Consider the following 18,684-nt stretch of genomic DNA (forward strand, 5'->3'; position numbering starts at 1 on the left):
TCTTGCAAAAATAAACAAAAACCACCATACAGGTTTCAATGCAGCCAACTCCAAGGTGCTTCCTCAAAATTTCCCATAAACAAATTGACAATCATAGGTGACAACAGGCTTCCCATCACAACTCCATCTGTCTGCTCAGAGTGCTGGTCGTTGTTTATTCAATGACCAGTACTATGAGCAGACAAATGGAATTGCGACGGGATGCTCACTGTCAACTACTATTATCTATTTATGAACAATTTTGAGGAATGTGCCTCGGAGTCAGTGGCTTTGAAGCCTGTGTATCTTTCAGATGTTTAGATGATATGTTTTTTGTTTGACCTCAAAACAGTGAGAATTTGAAAGACTTTTAAAACACTTGAATTCAATCCACCCAAATATATATTTGACAATGGAAGTGAAAAAGGATGGCTGTATTACCTTCCTTGATGTGTTGGTCAGGAGGAAGGTGGATGGTACACTGGAGTATGCTGTTTGTATGAACCTTGTACCTGAAACCTACTCCCAGTGACTTATACCTGCAGGCTGTTAGCTGTCACCATCTGGCTCAACATGAAGATGTACTTCATACGCTGGTTCACATGGTCCATGTCTTCTCTGACCCTGGGAGTTTGTCAGCTGAGTTATCTTGAAGTCACCTTTTGTCAGAAGGGTTATAGTGACAGAGATATCAGATAGTCAGATGTGCGTTGTGCTATCAACCAAATGCGCACAGGTTGAGTGCAGACAATACCACACAGGTTGAGCGCAGACAATATCAAGGTGGCACCGAAGTCCATGAACTTTTGGCCTTACGCAGGGGAGCATTTTGGACAGGATTGGTTGTATTTTGCGAAAATATGATGTGAAGTGTGCTTTTCAATCACTGTCTAACGTTAGAGTTCTTTTAGGTTCTGCAAAGGATAATCTTGGCTTGTGTAAGGCAAGTACCTACCGTATTCCTTGCTCTTCTGGTACATTATACATTTTTCAGACTATCAGGACTGTGGAGGACTGGTGTACTGGGCGTAAGTGGTACACACATTTGCAACAGCCAAGCAAATTCACCATTGCAGAACATTGTCTTGGCACGGGTCATCCTATGGAATATAACAACATGAAGATTATGGCAAGCACTTCCAGTTATTGGATATTATTTGCAAGGAACCTCTTTAAATTGAAACTTATACACAGAGATCCCCCCCCCCCCCCCCTCCCCAAGAACCATGGACCTTGCCGTTGGTGGGGAGGCTTGCGTGCCTCAGCGATACAGATAGCCGTACCGTAGGCGCAACCACAACAGAGGGGTATCTGTTGAGAGGTCAGACAAGCGTGTGGTTCCTGAAGAGGGGCAGCAGTCTGGATGATTGACTGATCTGGCCTTGTAACACTAACCAAGACAGCCTTGCTGTGCTGGTACTGCGAACGGCTGAAAGCAAGGTGAAACTACGGCCGTAATTTTTTCCGAGGGCATGCAGCTTTACTGTATGGTTAATGATGATGGCGTCCTCTTGGGTAAAATATTCCGGAGGTAAAATAGTCCCCCATTTGGATCTCCGGGCGGGGACTACTCAAGAGGATGTCGTTATCAGGAGAAAGAAAACTGGCATTCTACGGATCAGAGCGTAGAATGTCAGATCCCTTAATCGGGCAGCTAGGTTAGAAAATTGAAAAAGGGAAATGGATAGGTGAAAGTTAGATATAGTGGGAATTAGTGAAGTTCGGTGGCAGCAGGAACAAGACTTCTGGTCAGGTGAATACAGGGTTATAAATACAAAATCAAATAGGGGTAATGCAGGAGTCGGTTTAATAATGAATAAAAAAAATAGAAGTGCGGGTAAGCTACTTCAAACAGCATAGTGAACGCATTATTGTGGCCAAGATAGACAGGAAGCCCACGCCTACTACAGTAGAACAAGTTTATATGCCAACTAGCTCTGCAGATGATAAAGTAATTGAAGAAATGTATGATGAAATAAAAGAAATTATTCAGATAGTGAAGAGAGATGAAAATTTAATAGTCATGGGTGACTGGAATTCGGTAGTAGGAAAAGGGAGAGAAGGAAACGTAGTAGGTGAATATGGATTGGGGCTAAGAAATGAAAGAGGAAGCCGCCTGATAGAATTTTGCACAGAACACAACTTAATCATAGCTAACATTTGGTTCAAGAATCATAAAAGAAGGTTGTATGCATGGAAGAACCCTGGAGATACTGACAGGTTTCAGATAGATTACATAATGGTAAGACAGAGATTTCGGAACCAGGTTTTAAATTGTAAGACATTTCCAGGGGCAGATGTGGACTCTGATCACAATTTATTGGTTATGATCTGTAGATTAAAACTGAAGAAACTGCAAAAAGGTGGGAATTTAAGGAGATGGGACCTGGATAAACAGAAAGAACCAGAGGTTGTACAGAGCTTCAGGGAGAGCATAAGGGAACAATTGACAGGAATGGGGGAAAGAAATACAGTAGAAGAAGAATGGGTAGCTTTGAGAGATGAAGTAGTGAAGGCAGCAGAGGACCTAGTAGGTAAAAAGATGAGGGCTAGTAGAAATCCTTGCGTAACAGAAGAAATACTGAATTTAATTGATGAATGGAGAAAATATAAAAATGCAGTAAATGAAGCAGGCAAAAAGGAATACAAACATCTCAAAAACAAGATCGACAGGAAGTGCAAAATGGCTAAGCAGGGATGGCTAGAGGACAAATGTAAGGATGTAGAGGGTTATCTCAGTAGGGGTAAGATAGATACCGCCTACAGGAAAATTAAAGAGACCTTTGGAGAACAGAGAACCACTTGTATGAATATCAAGAGCTCAGATGGAAACCCAGTTCTAAGCAAAGAAGGGAAAGCAGAAAGATGGAGGAAGTATATAGAGGGCCTATAAAAGGGCGATGTACTTGAGGACAATATTATGGAAATGGAAGAGGATGTAGATGAAGATGAAATGGGAGATACGATACTGCGTGAAGAGTTTGACAGAGCACTGAAAGACCTGAGTTGAAACAAGGTCCCGGGAGTAGACGACATTCCATTAGAACTACTGACGGCCTTGGGACAGCCAGTCCTGACAAAACTCTACCAACTGGTGAGCAAGATGTATGAAACAGGCGAAATACCCTCAGACTTCAAGAAGAATATAATAATTCCGATCCCAAAGAAAGCAGGTGCTGACAGATGTGAAAATTATCGAACAATCAGTTTAATAAGTCACAGATGCAAAATACTAACGCGTATTCTCTACAGATGAATGGAAAAACTGGCAGAAGCTGGCCTTGGGGAAGATCAGTTTGGATTCCGTAGAAATGTTGGAACACGTGAGGCAATACTGACCCTATGACTTATCTTAGAAGCTAGGTTAAGGAAAGGCAAACCTAAGTTTCTAGCAGTTGTAGACTTAGAGAAAGCTTTTGACAATGTTGACTGGAATACTCTCTTTCAAATTCTGAAGGTGGCAGGGGTAAAATACAGAGAGCGAAAGGCTATTTACAATTTGTACAGAAACCAGATGGCAGTTATAAGAGGCGAGGGGCACGAAAGGGAAGCAGTGGTTGGGAAGGGTGTGAGATAGGGTTGTAGCCTCTCCCCGATGTTATTCAATCTGTATATTGAGCAAGCAGGGAAGGAAACAAAAGAAAAATTCGGAGTAGGTATTAAAATCCATGGAGAAGAAATAAAAACTTTACAGTTCGCCAATGACATTGTAATTCTGTCAGAGACAGCAAAGGACTTGGAAGAGCAGTTGAACGGAATGGACAGTGTCATGAAAGGAGGGTATAAGATGAACATCAACAAAAGCAAAACAAGGGTAATGGAATGTAGTCGAATTAAGTCGGGTGATGCTGAGGGAATTAGATTAGGAAATGAGACACTTAAAGTAGTAAAGGAGTTTTGCTATTTGGGGAGCAAAATAACTGATGATGGTCGAAGTAGAGAGGATATCAAATGTAGACTGGCAATGGCAAGGAAAGCGTTTCTGAAGAAGAGAAATTTGTTAACATCGAGTTCTGATTTAAGTGTCAGGAAGTTGTTTCTGAAAGTATTTGTATGGAGCGTTGCCATGTATGGAAGTGAAACATGGACGATAACTAGTTTGGACAAGAAGAGAATAGAAGCTTTCGAAATGTGGTGCTACAGAAGAATGCTGAAGATTAGATGGGTAGATCATATAACTAATGAGGAGGTACTGAATAGGATTGTGGAGAAGAGAAGTTTGTGGCACAACTTAACTAGAAGAAGGGATCGGTTGGTAGGACATGTTCTGAGGCATCAAGGGGTTACGAATTTAGTATTGGAGGGCAGCATGGAGGGTAAAAATCGTAGAGGGAGACCAAGAGATGAATACACTAAACAGATTCAGAAGGATGTAGGTTGCAGTAAGAACTGGGAGATGAAGAACCTTGCACAGGATAGAGTAGCATGGAGAGCTGCACCAAATCAGTCTCAGGACTGAAGACCACAACGACAACACAGAGATAGTAGTTTCTGTTTAAATTCTGCATGGAATCCTGTTCTATTCCTTGTCAAAAAAACAGAGGGCCAGAGTTTATGCCACATCACCTGCTGATTATTAATTTCACTGTGACGTCGGTTACCTTTAGTTTGTGATGGCGCTAGTGTTTATAGTGGTGTGTGTGTGTGTGTGTGTGTGTGTGTGTGTGTGTGTGTGTGTGTGTGTGTGTGTGTGTGTGAGAGAGAGAGAGAGAGAGAGAGAGAGAGAGAGAGAGAGAGAGATCTATTAACTCCCTTGCACAGCACCTACTTGCAGCCAATGACCCTTGAAAATGGCAGGGCGTCCTCCTGTCGAAATATTGACAGTTATCGACAATGTCACCCGACTGCATTCCAGTATATTATTTGAATACTGCATATGCCACGAGAAACTTGGATATCACATAACTACACTTAATTATTTAGTCAATATATATGGGGAGGGGAACGCTGGACCACACTGTTTACAGGATGTAAGTATTTACTTTTAGGCACAGCATTCAACTAAGACTATAATTACCTGTTGCTTTTGCTGCAGGAACTGTCTTTCCATTAATGCTATCTTTTCCCTATGGGTTTCACTCAGTCTTCTCAATGACGACTCATGATTTTCATTCAGTTTTTCAAGGAACAATTTCTCCTGTGGCACAGAAATTGCTTGCATAAACAAACCTGATATTAAATCTAGATAAAAATATACATAATTGTAATGAATTAGATTAGATTAATACTAGTTCCATGGATCATGAATACGATATTTCATAATGATGTGGAAAGAGTCAAATTTTCCAATACATGACATAATTAAGTTAATTTAACAACATAATTAAGTTAATGTAAAAAGTTTTTAAAAATTTTTTTTTTATAATTTTTTTGTTTGTTTGGTTTTTTTCCCTTTTTTTCTTAATTTATATCTAAAAATTCCTCTATGGAGTAGTAGTAGTAGTTGTCATTCAGAAATTCTTTTAATTTCTTCTTAAATACTTGTTGGTTATCTGTCAGACTTTTGATACTATTTGGTATGTGACCAAAGACTTAAGTGACAGTATAATTCACCCCTTTTGGTGCCAAAGTTAGATTTAATCTTGAATAGTGAAGATCATCCTTTCTCCTAGTATTGTAGTTATGCACACTGCTATTACTTTTGAATTGGGTTTGGTTGTTAATAACAAATTTCATAAGAGAGTATATTACTGAGAAACTACTGTGAATATCCCTAGATCCTTAAATGAATGTCTGCAGGATGATCTTGGGTGGACTCCAGCTATTATTCTGATTACACGCTTTTGTGCAATAAATACTTTATTCCTCAGTGATGAATTACCCCAAAATATGATTCCATATGCAAGCAATGAGTGAAAATAGGTGTAGTAAGCTAATTTACTAAGATGTTTATCACCAAAATTTGCAATGACCCTTATTGCATAAGTAGCTGAACACAAACATTTCAGCAGATCATCAATGTGTTTCTTCCCATTTAATCTCTCATCAATAGACACACCTAAAATTTTTGAATATTCTACCTTTGCTATATGCTTCTGATTAAGGTCTATATTTATTAATGGCGTCATACCATTTACTGTACGGAATTGTATGTACTGTGTCTTATCAAAATTCAGTGAGAGTCCGTTTACAAGGAACCACTTAGTAATTTTCTGAAAGACATTATTGACAATTTCATCAGTTAATTCTTGTTTGTCAGGTGTGATTACTATACTTGTATCATCAGCAAAGAGAACTAACTTTGCCTCTTCATGAATATAGAATGGTAAGTCATTAATATATATTAATGAACAACAAAGGACCCAAGACCGACCCTTGTGGAACCCCATTCTTGATAGTTCCCCAGTTTGAGGAATGTGCTGATCTTTGCATATTATGAGAACTGCTTATTTCAACTTTCTGCACTCTTCCAGAGGTAAAAATTAAACCATTTGTGCACTGTCCCACTCATGCCACAATACTTGAGCTTGTCTAGCAGAATTTCATGATTTACACAATCAAAAGCCTTTGAGAGATCACAACAAATCCCAGTGGGTGGTGTTCAGTTATTCAGATCATTCAAAATTTGATTGGTGAAAGCATATATGGCATTTTCTGTTGAAAAACCTTTCTGGAAACCAAACTGACATTTTGTTAGTACTTCATTTGTACAGATATGTGAAGCTACTCTTGAATACATTACTTTCTCAAAAATTTTGGATAAGACTATGAATGAAAGACTATATTAATCATTTTGAGGACAACACAATAAGTGTATAAAAGTGGGCATTACAATAAAGTGTTTGAAATTTTATTGCTCTTTGTAGCAGAGAACTTGATATATAGAGGTAAATTACCCACACTACATATGTGTATTATTATCAGATGAAACGTCTGGTGAAAAATCAGTAACTAGACATTTAAATACTTTAAAGTATTCAAAAGTATAGTGATGACAGATAAATATGTTATGAGGGAATGTGAGAAAGGATTAACAGTAAAAAAAGGTAGTATACTAAATGCAATGTATTGCTAACCTTTTCTTCCTGTTCTGCTTCAAGGCGTTCTTTTTTAACACGGAATGCATTCTTACGTTGTTCCTTAGGCATCAAGTCTACTTCTTGTTTCAACAGTCTCAGCTCTTGTTTCAGTCCCTCTCTAAACTGTTTCAGATCCCTCTCCTGAAAGCAACATTTTTAAATAATCATGTTCCTCCATTTCACATACTGATTAAAAGAAAAAGAATAACATGGAAAGAGACAAAAAGGAATAGTATGTAAAGTAACTCATGAAAAGTTCCAGGTTTTTCTTCTAACAATAAACAAAAGCTTGCAAATTAAGTTTTGTATGATCATTCTAAAGACAGATGGAAGAAGATAAACACTTTGGCAATAATACACATACTTCTATTAGGTCCTTTTGTTAGTATCTTACAACAACTTTCCCTCGAAGTGGTAGAAGAATATGAGTAATTAATATTACAGCTATTAACCTGCTCAGCACGAATCTTCTTTGAAGCAATTCGAAGATCTGCCTCCTGCTGTGCTTCTGCTCTTTCTACTTGCTGTTTCTGTGCTCTCACCAATGCTTCATAGTCAGCTTCATAGTTCCGAACAAGTGTCAGCCGTTCTTGTTCAAAGCGTTTATCCTGTAACGAAATGTGTAAGTCACAGAGTGATTCTACAGCCACTGCTGTCAAATCTGTCACCTCTTCGTATCAACAGTATGTACAGCTACAATTATTTTAGAGGTTTCCCATCTTCACAACTTTTATATGTGAAGCATTTTTCAGGTCTTGTGTTCAAAAGGTGCCAGTTACTTATTAAACAAATATGAATATACAGTTCTCATCTCTGCCATTGGAACACACTGTGTAAATCTTGCAATATTTTATTAAAGCAACTGCCTGACATGCTGCTAGTGTCTAGGAACTGACATCAATCACCTTAAGAAACTTGGCAGCTGCCTCAATGAAATATCATGGTGCACACACAATCTCACCTGACATCAAACCTGACATACATATATCCTAAATAACTCCCAGAAAAGCCAGAAGTATCACATAAAGTACACCCTACTGAGCATAGATTGTGGCAGTTTTGTTTTGGATGTAGAACACTGCCGTCAAATAAAAAGGGAGGTTGGATTCTTCTGATGGAGGAGTATCAGAAGACATGAGAGCGTTATGAGGAATCAACAGAGTTTTAAGTGTGGGCTCTTTCCCTTCTTCAGCCACTTGGGCCTGTATTACACTGTCAAAGATATTTGATAAGTCTTTTATGAAAGCTACCACCACACTCCAACTTTCATAAAAGGTATCATACAACCAATGCAGCACACTGTCAGAGACTTTATATGACATCTTTCATTAAACATCTTTGACAAAGCTATTTCACACTGTAATATGGACCTTGAGCTGCTCACTGAAATCATAATTTCTATAGCTGCTTGTCACAGGGAAGTCTTAACGTTTAAAGTACGTTTCATGTAAAATGTAAGTACATAGTCTTCCCAGTACTCAATCGTTTCAGTTTCTCCATTACTCCTTAATCTCTGATGGTCATCTTACAGCTGGAATATGTTGGTAGCTCATCTTTACCCATATAATGAGATGATCACATGAATGAGCCAGTGCTGATTTTTGTTTCTTTGGTTGATTATCTGGAGCAGATGTCAGACAGCTTGACTACTACATTTATGTCATAGAGATGTACTAATCTCTCAGGTTGTCTTTTGGATCAATGATGCAGAAGGTATCATGAAAGTTGTAAGTAATGGGATTTGGAAATAAATCTTCATATCAATTCAAACAACGGATAACTGTCAACAAAAATGGGGCACAAAGGACATGAACACAATATAAAAACATCAGTTTCCAGAATTAAGTTTCTGTGCTTCCAAAAGATTTAATCTCACTGTCTGCTTCATTGCACCACTGCTCTATTAGAGTCGGTACTATCTGACTGCAGCACTGTGTTATTCACTGCCCCAGGTTTTACTTTTCTGTTGGATCTAAAAATCAAACCAGCTACTTACCTAACAGTTACAATAAAAAACATGTGGCAGTTATAAACAAACATCTAGTGGTAAAGCGCATGTCTGGAAACTGAAAGGTAATGGGATCGAATCCTGGTTGGACCACAGAATATTTCAGTCTGCCTTTAAACACATCTTCACCTTTCAATTATGTGAAGATTCACCAAGAAAAAATGTGGTTCAGATTCCACATTAAACTGTCGGTGTCCTTTCCCAAATATGATTACCAGGGCCATGCAGGTTGCTGAAGTGATGTCCATTTGAATTGCTTGCACCAGGCTACTGAGCCACACAGAATAATAATAATAATAATTTAATATCTTTCATTTCTCAATGATTTTATACGCAATTCTGTCACTAGGAAATAAGAAACATAATATGAGGAGAAGAAAGGGGGGGGGGGGGGAGGGATGGAGAGGGGGGAGGAGAACAACAACCAGCTGTAATTCTGCAAAAGACTTCTGGTAATTGAAGCACGAGACAAAATTCTGGACGTTTCCATATTTACTGTAACTTTCAAATTATTCTGCATGTGGGAAGGCACACCAAGTCTTGAGTTTTCTGACTTCAGCATACTGACAACAAATGCATCGCATAATGGGTATATTGTACTACAGGAAACCTAACATAAATACGAATGCCCAGTTATGACAACATTCACAGAGTTCAAATTTCCTTAGAGACCAGACTGAGAAGAAACCAATTATTGTGAGGATGACAGGAGAAAATGATCATCAACAATTATCTTAATAACAACAGGCAGATGCCTCTCACCAATTAACATTCTATATTCTCTTCCTTGCAAAAGTTGAGTCCTCTCAACTTGACTGCAAGCAGTGGGCACCTCCTTTCAAACCTATTCCTTTTTTGACCATAATAGTTTCAAAAGCTAGTTATTGTACTGGTACTAGAAGGAATTTCGTCTCTTGAAGGTAAGTACTGGTCAGGCATTCCTTATGATTTTAAAGATTTCTGAACTGAATTTTCCTTCTGATACATCAAATAGTAAGACAAAGTCAAATACCAACCTGCTGTTCCCTAGCAAATTGTGCCTTGAAGGATAGATCTTGAAACTGTTTCTGCTCCTGTTTTTGCAACATCTTCAGTTCACGCAACTCTTGCTTCCTTTAGAGAAACAAAACAATAATATTAATACACAAACAGTACACAGATTCATGTTACTGTACTACTATCATGCCACTAATAGAAAACAAACCTGAAAATGTGATCATCATAAACCCTTCCATTTTCTTCATCACCATATATAACTTTACTAGTTGTTGTTGTCACAACAACTCCATCAATCTCAAATTTGCGTGTTCTTTTTCTAGTTTTCTTTCGCAAATTCATTATTTGGATATCTTCTTTTGTTCGATTTGCCCGGTTCATTTCCTGGAATTATATGTACAACGTAATTGAATGCTCTGTATCAAAACACTTGAGCAAACAGTACTAATGTTTTTTTTACAGGCAAAATCAAAATTTAAAATCTAACGTCTCTGAGATACTGTAGCATTGCTCACCTGTTAACTACGAAAACGGTGTAGGGAGTTAAAAACAACCAGGACAACACATCTCATCTTCAGTTCTTTAAAAAATTAAATGTACCTATTTAAAGATAAAGGCAAAGGTAAAGATAATAAAGGTTGAAATGTATCAGTATAGGAAAGGGATGAAAGAGGAGGGGGGCAGGGAGAGGGAGAGGGGGAGGGGGAGGGAGAGAGGGAGAGGAGAGGGGGGGAGAGAGGGAGAGGGGGAGGGAGAGAGGGAGAGAGAGAGGGGGGGAGAGGGAGAGAGAGAGAGAGAGAGAGAGAGAGAGGGGGGGGGAGAGGGAGAGGGAGAGAGAGAGAGAGAGAGAGAGAGAGAGAGAGAGAGAGGGAGAGAGAGAGAGAGAGAGAGAGAGAGAGAGAGAGAGAGAGAGAGGGGGGGGGGGGGGAGGGCTTCAGCAGTTCCTCCTCCTCCTCCTCACAATTATGCAATTTTTTCCCACACGAACAAAAGATTTCTAATATCGTACAACGTCACTGATAAATACAATGTTGTTAGAGGAAGTCAAAAGGATGATGATAAATTTCACTTCAGCACTCTATATTAGAAATTACAGTATCATCCTTTCCATACTACATAATGATGGCAAACAATGTGAGATAAGTTACGCTGTCAAGATATAGATGGAACACTAAATTGAAATGAACTTGGGTGGAGAAAAAGTTTGTAAAGGAATCATCACAGCTTAACTGAAGTTTCAATATACACATTTGTCATTCTAGGCAGCATGAAGTCATAAATGCACAGAAAAGACTTATTTCTGATCTCTATATTGCCACTCAGATTAAGAATTTCAGATTAGGAAAGTTCTCACAACACAATGCATAAAAGTTTACTTTTGTCTTATTACAATTCACCTATTTCTTGGAGCTAACTAGGGTTTTTGTATATACGTTCATCACTCGTGTTTTAATTCCAGCAATTAAAATAGCAAGAAATGGATTTTTTTTCTTCTGACCACAGCAGAAGAAAGCCATGCACAGCACAGCTTCTCAGTGTGTAGAACCTGTGTTACTTCTTTAATGGTGACAGCAGGTGTAATAGTGATGTTTTAAAAAGTTTGTCTGGAGTAATATGAAAGTTACTGCCTGTTACCAAATTCCACACATTTATTTTCAAACAACCTTTCACTGGATGCATTAACAGAGGTAACAAAGTCAGTGTAGTTAATCTGTTGTCACTTATTCTACATGATGACCAAAGATTATCAACCAGCTTTTGAACATTGCTACAGAAACCACCTAAAAGAGATTGATCTGCATTGTCACATTCACTGGACTTTCTGAAAATATAGCAAAAGCACCATTAAAGGCTAGAAAACTAGAATTAATCATTTGTTCTTTTTACAACACTAGTGAATTTTTATGTTCAGGTAATTTTTAATTCACGATATGTCCACTTTTCACCAAAATATAGTTAAGTACAATTTAGGATTATTGGAGGGTGTCTTATCTAACGCTGGTACTAAATTTTAAAAGTGCTGCCACGCCGTATTACTAATATGTTTCAGTGTTTAAAGATAAAACTTCATTATACCTAAAAGCATGAACTGGCCAACAATATTACACACAGTTACTCTGGCTTCTCTGCTGCCTTTCTAACCCGAGAGTATCTACCAAGAGTTACTCAACTCCCAGTGCAGCCCTCACAATCATTTTATCACATTAAAGGTATGGGCTATTTATGGTTGACATTGAGGTAATCAAGACACTGAACTATCATTTAGTTACACAAGGATGAGAAAAGCTGTCTACTGTGGCTCTCTTTTATGAATCACCTCATGTAATTTCCTGGCAGCACACAAATCTAACATTGGGTAGACTGAAAAGATCCCTCATAGAATTTAGATTCTTAAAATTACTAACCCTCATATAATCTGGCTTCCGCCTCAGTACTACTTCCTCCAAGTCATCCAAGTTTGTGGAATCACGGTTTGGCTGGTTTTCCTTGTTACTACCATGGCTGTCCTGGCTTGCAGTAGTTGTTACACTGTCAGCATCCGACCTGGAACAAAAATCTTACTGAAAATGATGGCTTTGTCCACCTCCCTCTTCTTTATTTTTAAAAGAAAGAATGTATTATATTATGTACACAGCAGACAAAAAAAAAATTAAGCGTCCAGAAGACATGGTCGCATGTCAATGTAACTTCAGTGGACGTGTAAATGATTTAGTCGCAATTTTTTGTGACAAAAATAATGCCCACCACGGTGCATTAGTGTTGTTACCATGCCTGGTAAGTTACATAAGGGGTGTGAACAGCTTCAGATGTTAAGTGACCATTGTGGAGGACACAGAGGCTGAACACTTGTGTGAGACACCATTAACAGCACCTGACAGAATTTGGAACGGGCCCCATTGTGGTCTTCATTTGGTTGGCTGGTCGAATTCTACAACACACAGATTTGTGGGGCATTCGGAAGTGACAGAGATCTAATGTTCAACTGTACAGGAACGTGAAGGCAGGTACTCGCCATCAATGTTCTGGTCGGCCACGTCTAACCATCACAAGGGAGGATCATCATATTGCACACCATGCACATTATAACCCCTTCACATCTTCATCTGCACCTGCCATCGAGAACAAGTAATGGACTCTCTGAACACTGCACATCATCCTGCACCATTGGTTGGACAACAGCAGCCAGACTAGAGAATTACCATCCCATGCATAGGCTGCCGTAACCATCCCAATACAAACAGCTGCGTTTGGAATTGTGCCATGACCAGGAAGCATGAACTGCTGGTGAATGGCATCATGCTGCGTACAGCGATGAATTGCGGTTCTGCTCTGCTCTGGATGACCACTGTCAGTGATTACTGTAGAGACCTGGGGAGAGGTCCCATTCTTATAATGTTTTGGAGAAGGCCAGCAGTGTTACTCCTTTGCGCAGGGAGCCATTGGATGTGATTTCAGATTACAGCTGATAGTGATCGAGGGGTCTCTGGTGGCACAATAGCATGTCACTATCATCCAGTGTCTTCATGTGTTACCTCTCATGCAACAGTATCATGATGCCGTTTTTCAACAGAACAGGGTTTTTTCCACACAAGGCACATGTCTCTGTGAACTGTTTGCATAATGTTGAAGAACTCTTGTGACCAGCAAGATTCCGAGCACTGTCCCTGATAGATCATGGATATGACCAGCTTGGACATAAATTCCATCACAGTGAAAGTATCTGAGATACCACAGACCAGTTACAACAGTTGTGGGCCAGAGTGCCTAAGGAGAGGATACAGTGGTTTTGCGACACCCTTCCAACTGAATTAGTGCATGCAACCAGACCAGACAGAGTGCAACGTGACACCTCCCCTTGTAGGTGCTTCAGACTTTTTGTCAGGCTGTGTGTGTGTGTGTGTGTGTGTGTGTGTGTGTGTGTGTGTGTCTCATCAATATGCATGTAAACAAGACTGATAATATTACTGAGTTTTCACACTATGTCCTGCTTCACAGTTGACTACAGAATTCAAGCACACCGACAAAGACATGCAAGGCTACACTGTCACAGCCAGCTATATGGTAGTGACACAACAGCACATACTGTGCGAAGGGTCATAATGGGCAGGACATGTAAACAATGAGGTGAGAAGTGAAGGGAGGGGGAAGGGGAGGAGGAGAAGGGGGGTTGGAGGCAATGGTGGCTGATGACTGGGAGGGAGACGCAGCAACTGCTCAGTATAGGAACATGGCACTAGGGGGGCAATAGGAGGGCATGAGAGCAGCCCAAAGTAATTTGAACAGAATGGATACAGGAGGTGGGTGTGGGACAGGAGACAGTGGAATTGAAGCTAGGACGACTATGAGTTTGAAGGCTGAGTTGTAGGGACAATACCCATATCCAAAGTTCAGAGAAGATAGTATTGGTGGGGGGGATCTAGGCGAGTCAGGCTGCAATGCACGCTTTTACGTCGAACATGTTGTGTTCAGTGCATGTTCTGCCAGTTTGTGCTCAACACTGCTCTTACCCATCACAGTCGCAGTAGTCATTCATAAAGGTGGACAAATTGTTGGTGATTGTACTCATACAGAAGGCTGAGCCAAAGTTACAGCAGAGTTGGTTTATGATATGGCTGGTTTCACAGGTGGTCCTGCCTTGGATAGCAAAGAATATGTTTGTGATGGGACTGGGGTATGATGTGCTGGATGTGTGCACAGGACAATCTTGCATTTCACCTTCCACATTCATTTGCTATCCTACTCCCAAACCCTTGCCACATGACTAACACACTACGGAAGAAAGCATTCTGTGGAGAAATCACTTAGCCCTAGTCAAAGGGACTGTTTCCACTTCACATTCTCCTGCAGAGTGAAAGATTAATTCCAGAAACAGTTCCTATGCTTTGAGGAGCCCAAAATTTAGGCAAGACAACATCTGTGAAGTTTTGGAAGTAGGAGAGAGATTCTAGCAAAAGTGAAGTTGTGAGGGGAGGTTGTGGTTCATGCTAGTTCCACTCATTCACTAAGAGCACTGCCCATGAAAGGCAGTGTTCTGTGGTTGAGTCCTGGTACAGCAGATATTTCAGTTCTTCAGGAAGTTTAAACAGAGTCCACAATCCACTGCAGAGTTAAAAATTCATTTTGCAAATTGTCATATTTGGTGACTCTCTATTTCTGCTATCCACTAGCTCTGTGTCACTGAAGATCTGTTTCTTGCGTTGTTTCTTAGTAGTGGTGTTCATGTTTCACACCATTTGTATGACAATATGTGATATTTTTCGATCTCTACAGTTTCCCTTCCAGTTGAATGTGTTGTCTCCAGAACATATACTATCTTTACCATGTTTGAAACTGTGTTCCACAAGAGTTAACTGTTCATAAATAATAGTCTTTGGGTGATTTCTGCAACTTGTTCACACACCTTTTATTATTATTGTTATATGCGCTGTACTACTAAAAGCAGCTCTTTACATTTTAGGAGTTGGTAATGTGTCACGTGCTTCCTTGGCAGTCCTTAACATTCACACTTTCTCTTCATTTATCTTTTACTATTGGCTTTGCAACATAATTTTTGAGGGTGATCCTCATACAGTCTGTCATATGATTTAAAAAGAATGAAGGACATTTTTCTATGATTTCTCATTGCTGGATGCAGAAGCATTAGAATTTCTGTAGTACAGTGCTCTTGTGAATCCCATATTTGTGTAGCTCGGATGATCATTCATCACTTTGCTGTAGGAACTCCTATTCTGAAGATCTGTGTTTATTAAATCATTGAGGGATAAATTATCTGTTATAACAGAGTAATAATGCCACCCACTATACAATGCAGGCAATTGTTACAAACCTCACATATTCAAATTTATTGATAAATTCATTGATGTGTAAACTTACCTGTCAATAAGCTTTCCTGTGCTGGAAAGTGGTGTTACTGGCTCACTGCTTTGGGTTGAGCTAGTATCAGAATGTGATCTAGAAACTGAATGGAAGCTGTCGTCTACATCATTAAGTGAAGCAGGGACTTTCTTTTCCTTTATTGCCTAAGGAAAAGAACATTTTGTTACAGTTTTAACTGCAAACCTAAGGACAAACACTCTACAAAAATAGTGAAAAGACAATAATGTGCCAGCGAGTAACAAAGTAGGCAACTTAAACCATATTCTTAATATTCCTAATTTCACAATACAGTTCAGTTAGATAACAAGAAAGAAAATTATACCTTTTGTATGTTGGTTGAATTATTAACAACAATGAGGACTTCTTCACTGGTGCTTCTTTCTTTCAGAACTTCTCCATTAACTTTCGCACTCCTTGAGGCACTGTCTCCAATTTTGTCAACATCTGTTGACTCTACAGTAGTACCTTTGACTAGAATTGATGTGTGGCCTATATCTTTTTCTTGACCTGTGAGAATTACAAAGCCATCAACATAGCTTGTGAAATTTGCGGTATGCTTTCAAAGTATATCTTGTTCAATGCTAGTATAATGAAGTGTCTCAATTCAGGCCACATCCAAAATTCAGCTTCATAAATGGTATAGATTATTCATCAGCCCTTTACAAAATTCTATACAACACCTAACAAAAAAAACAGCACCTCTATCTAAAAAAATTACAGTATGAAAAATGTTCAAGTCAAGTAGCTCACCGTACAACTGAGATGTAGCATCATGTATTGCACTGTGTAATTTACTTAATTTTTCCTTGTTTTTTAATAGAAAAAGGTCTTACATCATATCATTGTTTAAGCATTTGTTCATATGTTAATTACAACACTATCCAATAAGCATGACTAAAAACTGTTTTGCCTCTCGTAACTACCACCATTCCCACTACACTCACTATCAGAAGTATCATCACACTGTCAGTACCACTTATAACAAAGCCAGTCCACAGTTCATATATTTATTGCCGCAGTGTTTCCTATTTTAAAAGAAGCATGGAAAACAGAAATTTGCTGCCTACTGTTCTGAGCATCACCCTGACATTTGATCAGATATGTAAACGTATGATGTACAGAACAAGACTATTAATTCATTGGCTGATGTGAGATATCCTACTCAGTCCCACGGTCAAAAGCCATTGTTAATATCTTCCACAGCACATGAAAAGGAATTGGGAAAACTCATAACATATTGCAAAGATTTTCTTCAACTGTCTTGAGGGTTTGCCTTCAGTGCTTAACTTCGAAAGAATTCCAGCCTTATCTGAAGTATCAATGTGGCCTGAAGAAGACCAATCTTATTTTAACATTTGTCATCAGACAGCAGTAGAAGAACTTATTAGCGCCATTAAAGCACCTTATATGGTTCTTCTCCATTGCAGGGGTGATATAGTATAACGATTTGGGACTATTCTTACTTGTCGTTGTTTGGAGGCAGCTTTATTAGTATATAGTTGTTTTTTCAACATCAACGGTATACTGGATTTTTTGAGCACTTCTATACTTTAATACATTACTCCAACAGTAAACTAACACAAAATAACAAATCATATATAAAAATTAGATACAAGAAATGCAGAGGTTTTATTAAGAGTCAATGCAAAAATTATTCTAATGTCACAATATTAATCAAAGTTGAGAGGAAACAAACTATTAGGTGGTGTGATTTTCATGAACAAGAACAACCTCAAAAGTTACAGACAGTTCAAACTAAGATCAGAATGATCTTTAAAAAAACATGCTGCCTCTTACACATAAAACTGTAAATGATGAAATGACTGCCTTTCTGCACTCACCTGAAATGTTTCTATTCTCCATTTGCAATGTAGAATCATGAACTTGTTCATCATCCCCCACTGTTACTACTGAAACATGGCTTGTATCACCTAAATTATCTCCTTCATCTACACCACCGACATGACTTGTTGGGCTCACTATTAGCACTTCACTTTCATCAAGACGTACTGGTTTCTCTGTGACAATACTAATGGGCAAATTCTCTGAGCCTGTCTCTAAAGAATCTAACGAATGGTAAAGATCTTCATCTGTCGAGGATTCATTTATGAGAGTCTTGTTTGTTTCATTAGACACTATTACAACCTCCCCATCATCTGTTGTCCTGCCTGCATATGGTATGTAAGGGCCTTCCAAAGGAGGTAACAACACAGGGGGATGGGTGGTAACAACAGTAACTTGTGTAACATTTCCTGAGGCTGTACTCATATCTTCACGCATGTCTGTTGTTATAGTCACTGTTGATTTGTTTAGCTTAACTTCTGGTTGGCTGGATGGCTCAACAACAGTGCTGGGCCCTGAAAAAAAAAGTACCTAAATATACAAGGTAAGTAGTAAAATAATGTTGTGCTATTTAAAAGAAGAGAGACGAAGTAAAATATCCAAACAACTATTATCGACTACAAATTATCAAATCAGCTGATGGTGCAACAGTATATTCATTTCTCACAACAGACTGTTCTTATGTCAGGATATGACCGAACACTGTCACATTTAATGTAATTAACAATCACAATAGGACTGGAGAGCTCGTAGCAACAGATTAAGTAGTGAGATTACAGAATGATGTAAAATGACAGGTTGCTATTTTATCACATTTTCAGAGAAATTCTGCACGGAGGATGATGGCAGAGTGGTCTGCCTCTAGGTTACTGACAGCTTGGAACAAGTCTGAGTAAAGTGAATTTTCTTAACTGTACCCCTTTCCCTAAGCCTCTGCAGTCCTTTTCCTTCACCCCTTTTCCT

At 38.9% G+C, this 18,684-nt stretch overlaps 1 protein-coding gene across 3 annotated transcripts in view; it reads right to left on the bottom strand.

The window, feature by feature from the left end:
- Positions 1-18,684, bottom strand: part of LOC126476928 (serine/threonine-protein kinase 10) — a 164,664-nt gene that overhangs the window by 32,532 nt on the left and 113,448 nt on the right. For all 3 annotated transcript variants that reach the window (XR_007587365.1, XM_050103578.1, XM_050103579.1), the window contains 9 exons: positions 17,721-18,236; positions 16,202-16,386; positions 15,877-16,022; positions 12,408-12,546; positions 10,211-10,386; positions 10,023-10,119; positions 7,451-7,606; positions 6,996-7,139; positions 4,997-5,116 (listed from right to left, as the gene is read on the bottom strand). Coding sequence is in view for 2 of the 3 variants with exons in the window: in XM_050103578.1 (XP_049959535.1) it covers positions 4,997-5,116; positions 6,996-7,139; positions 7,451-7,606; positions 10,023-10,119; positions 10,211-10,386; positions 12,408-12,546; positions 15,877-16,022; positions 16,202-16,386; positions 17,721-18,236 (1,679 nt within the window). In the remaining variant the exon portion in view is untranslated. The remainder of the gene's footprint in view (positions 1-4,996; positions 5,117-6,995; positions 7,140-7,450; positions 7,607-10,022; positions 10,120-10,210; positions 10,387-12,407; positions 12,547-15,876; positions 16,023-16,201; positions 16,387-17,720; positions 18,237-18,684) is intronic.

Source organism: Schistocerca serialis, chromosome 1 (genome assembly GCF_023864345.2).
Source record: "Schistocerca serialis cubense isolate TAMUIC-IGC-003099 chromosome 1, iqSchSeri2.2, whole genome shotgun sequence".
NCBI lineage: Eukaryota > Metazoa > Arthropoda > Insecta > Orthoptera > Acrididae > Schistocerca > Schistocerca serialis.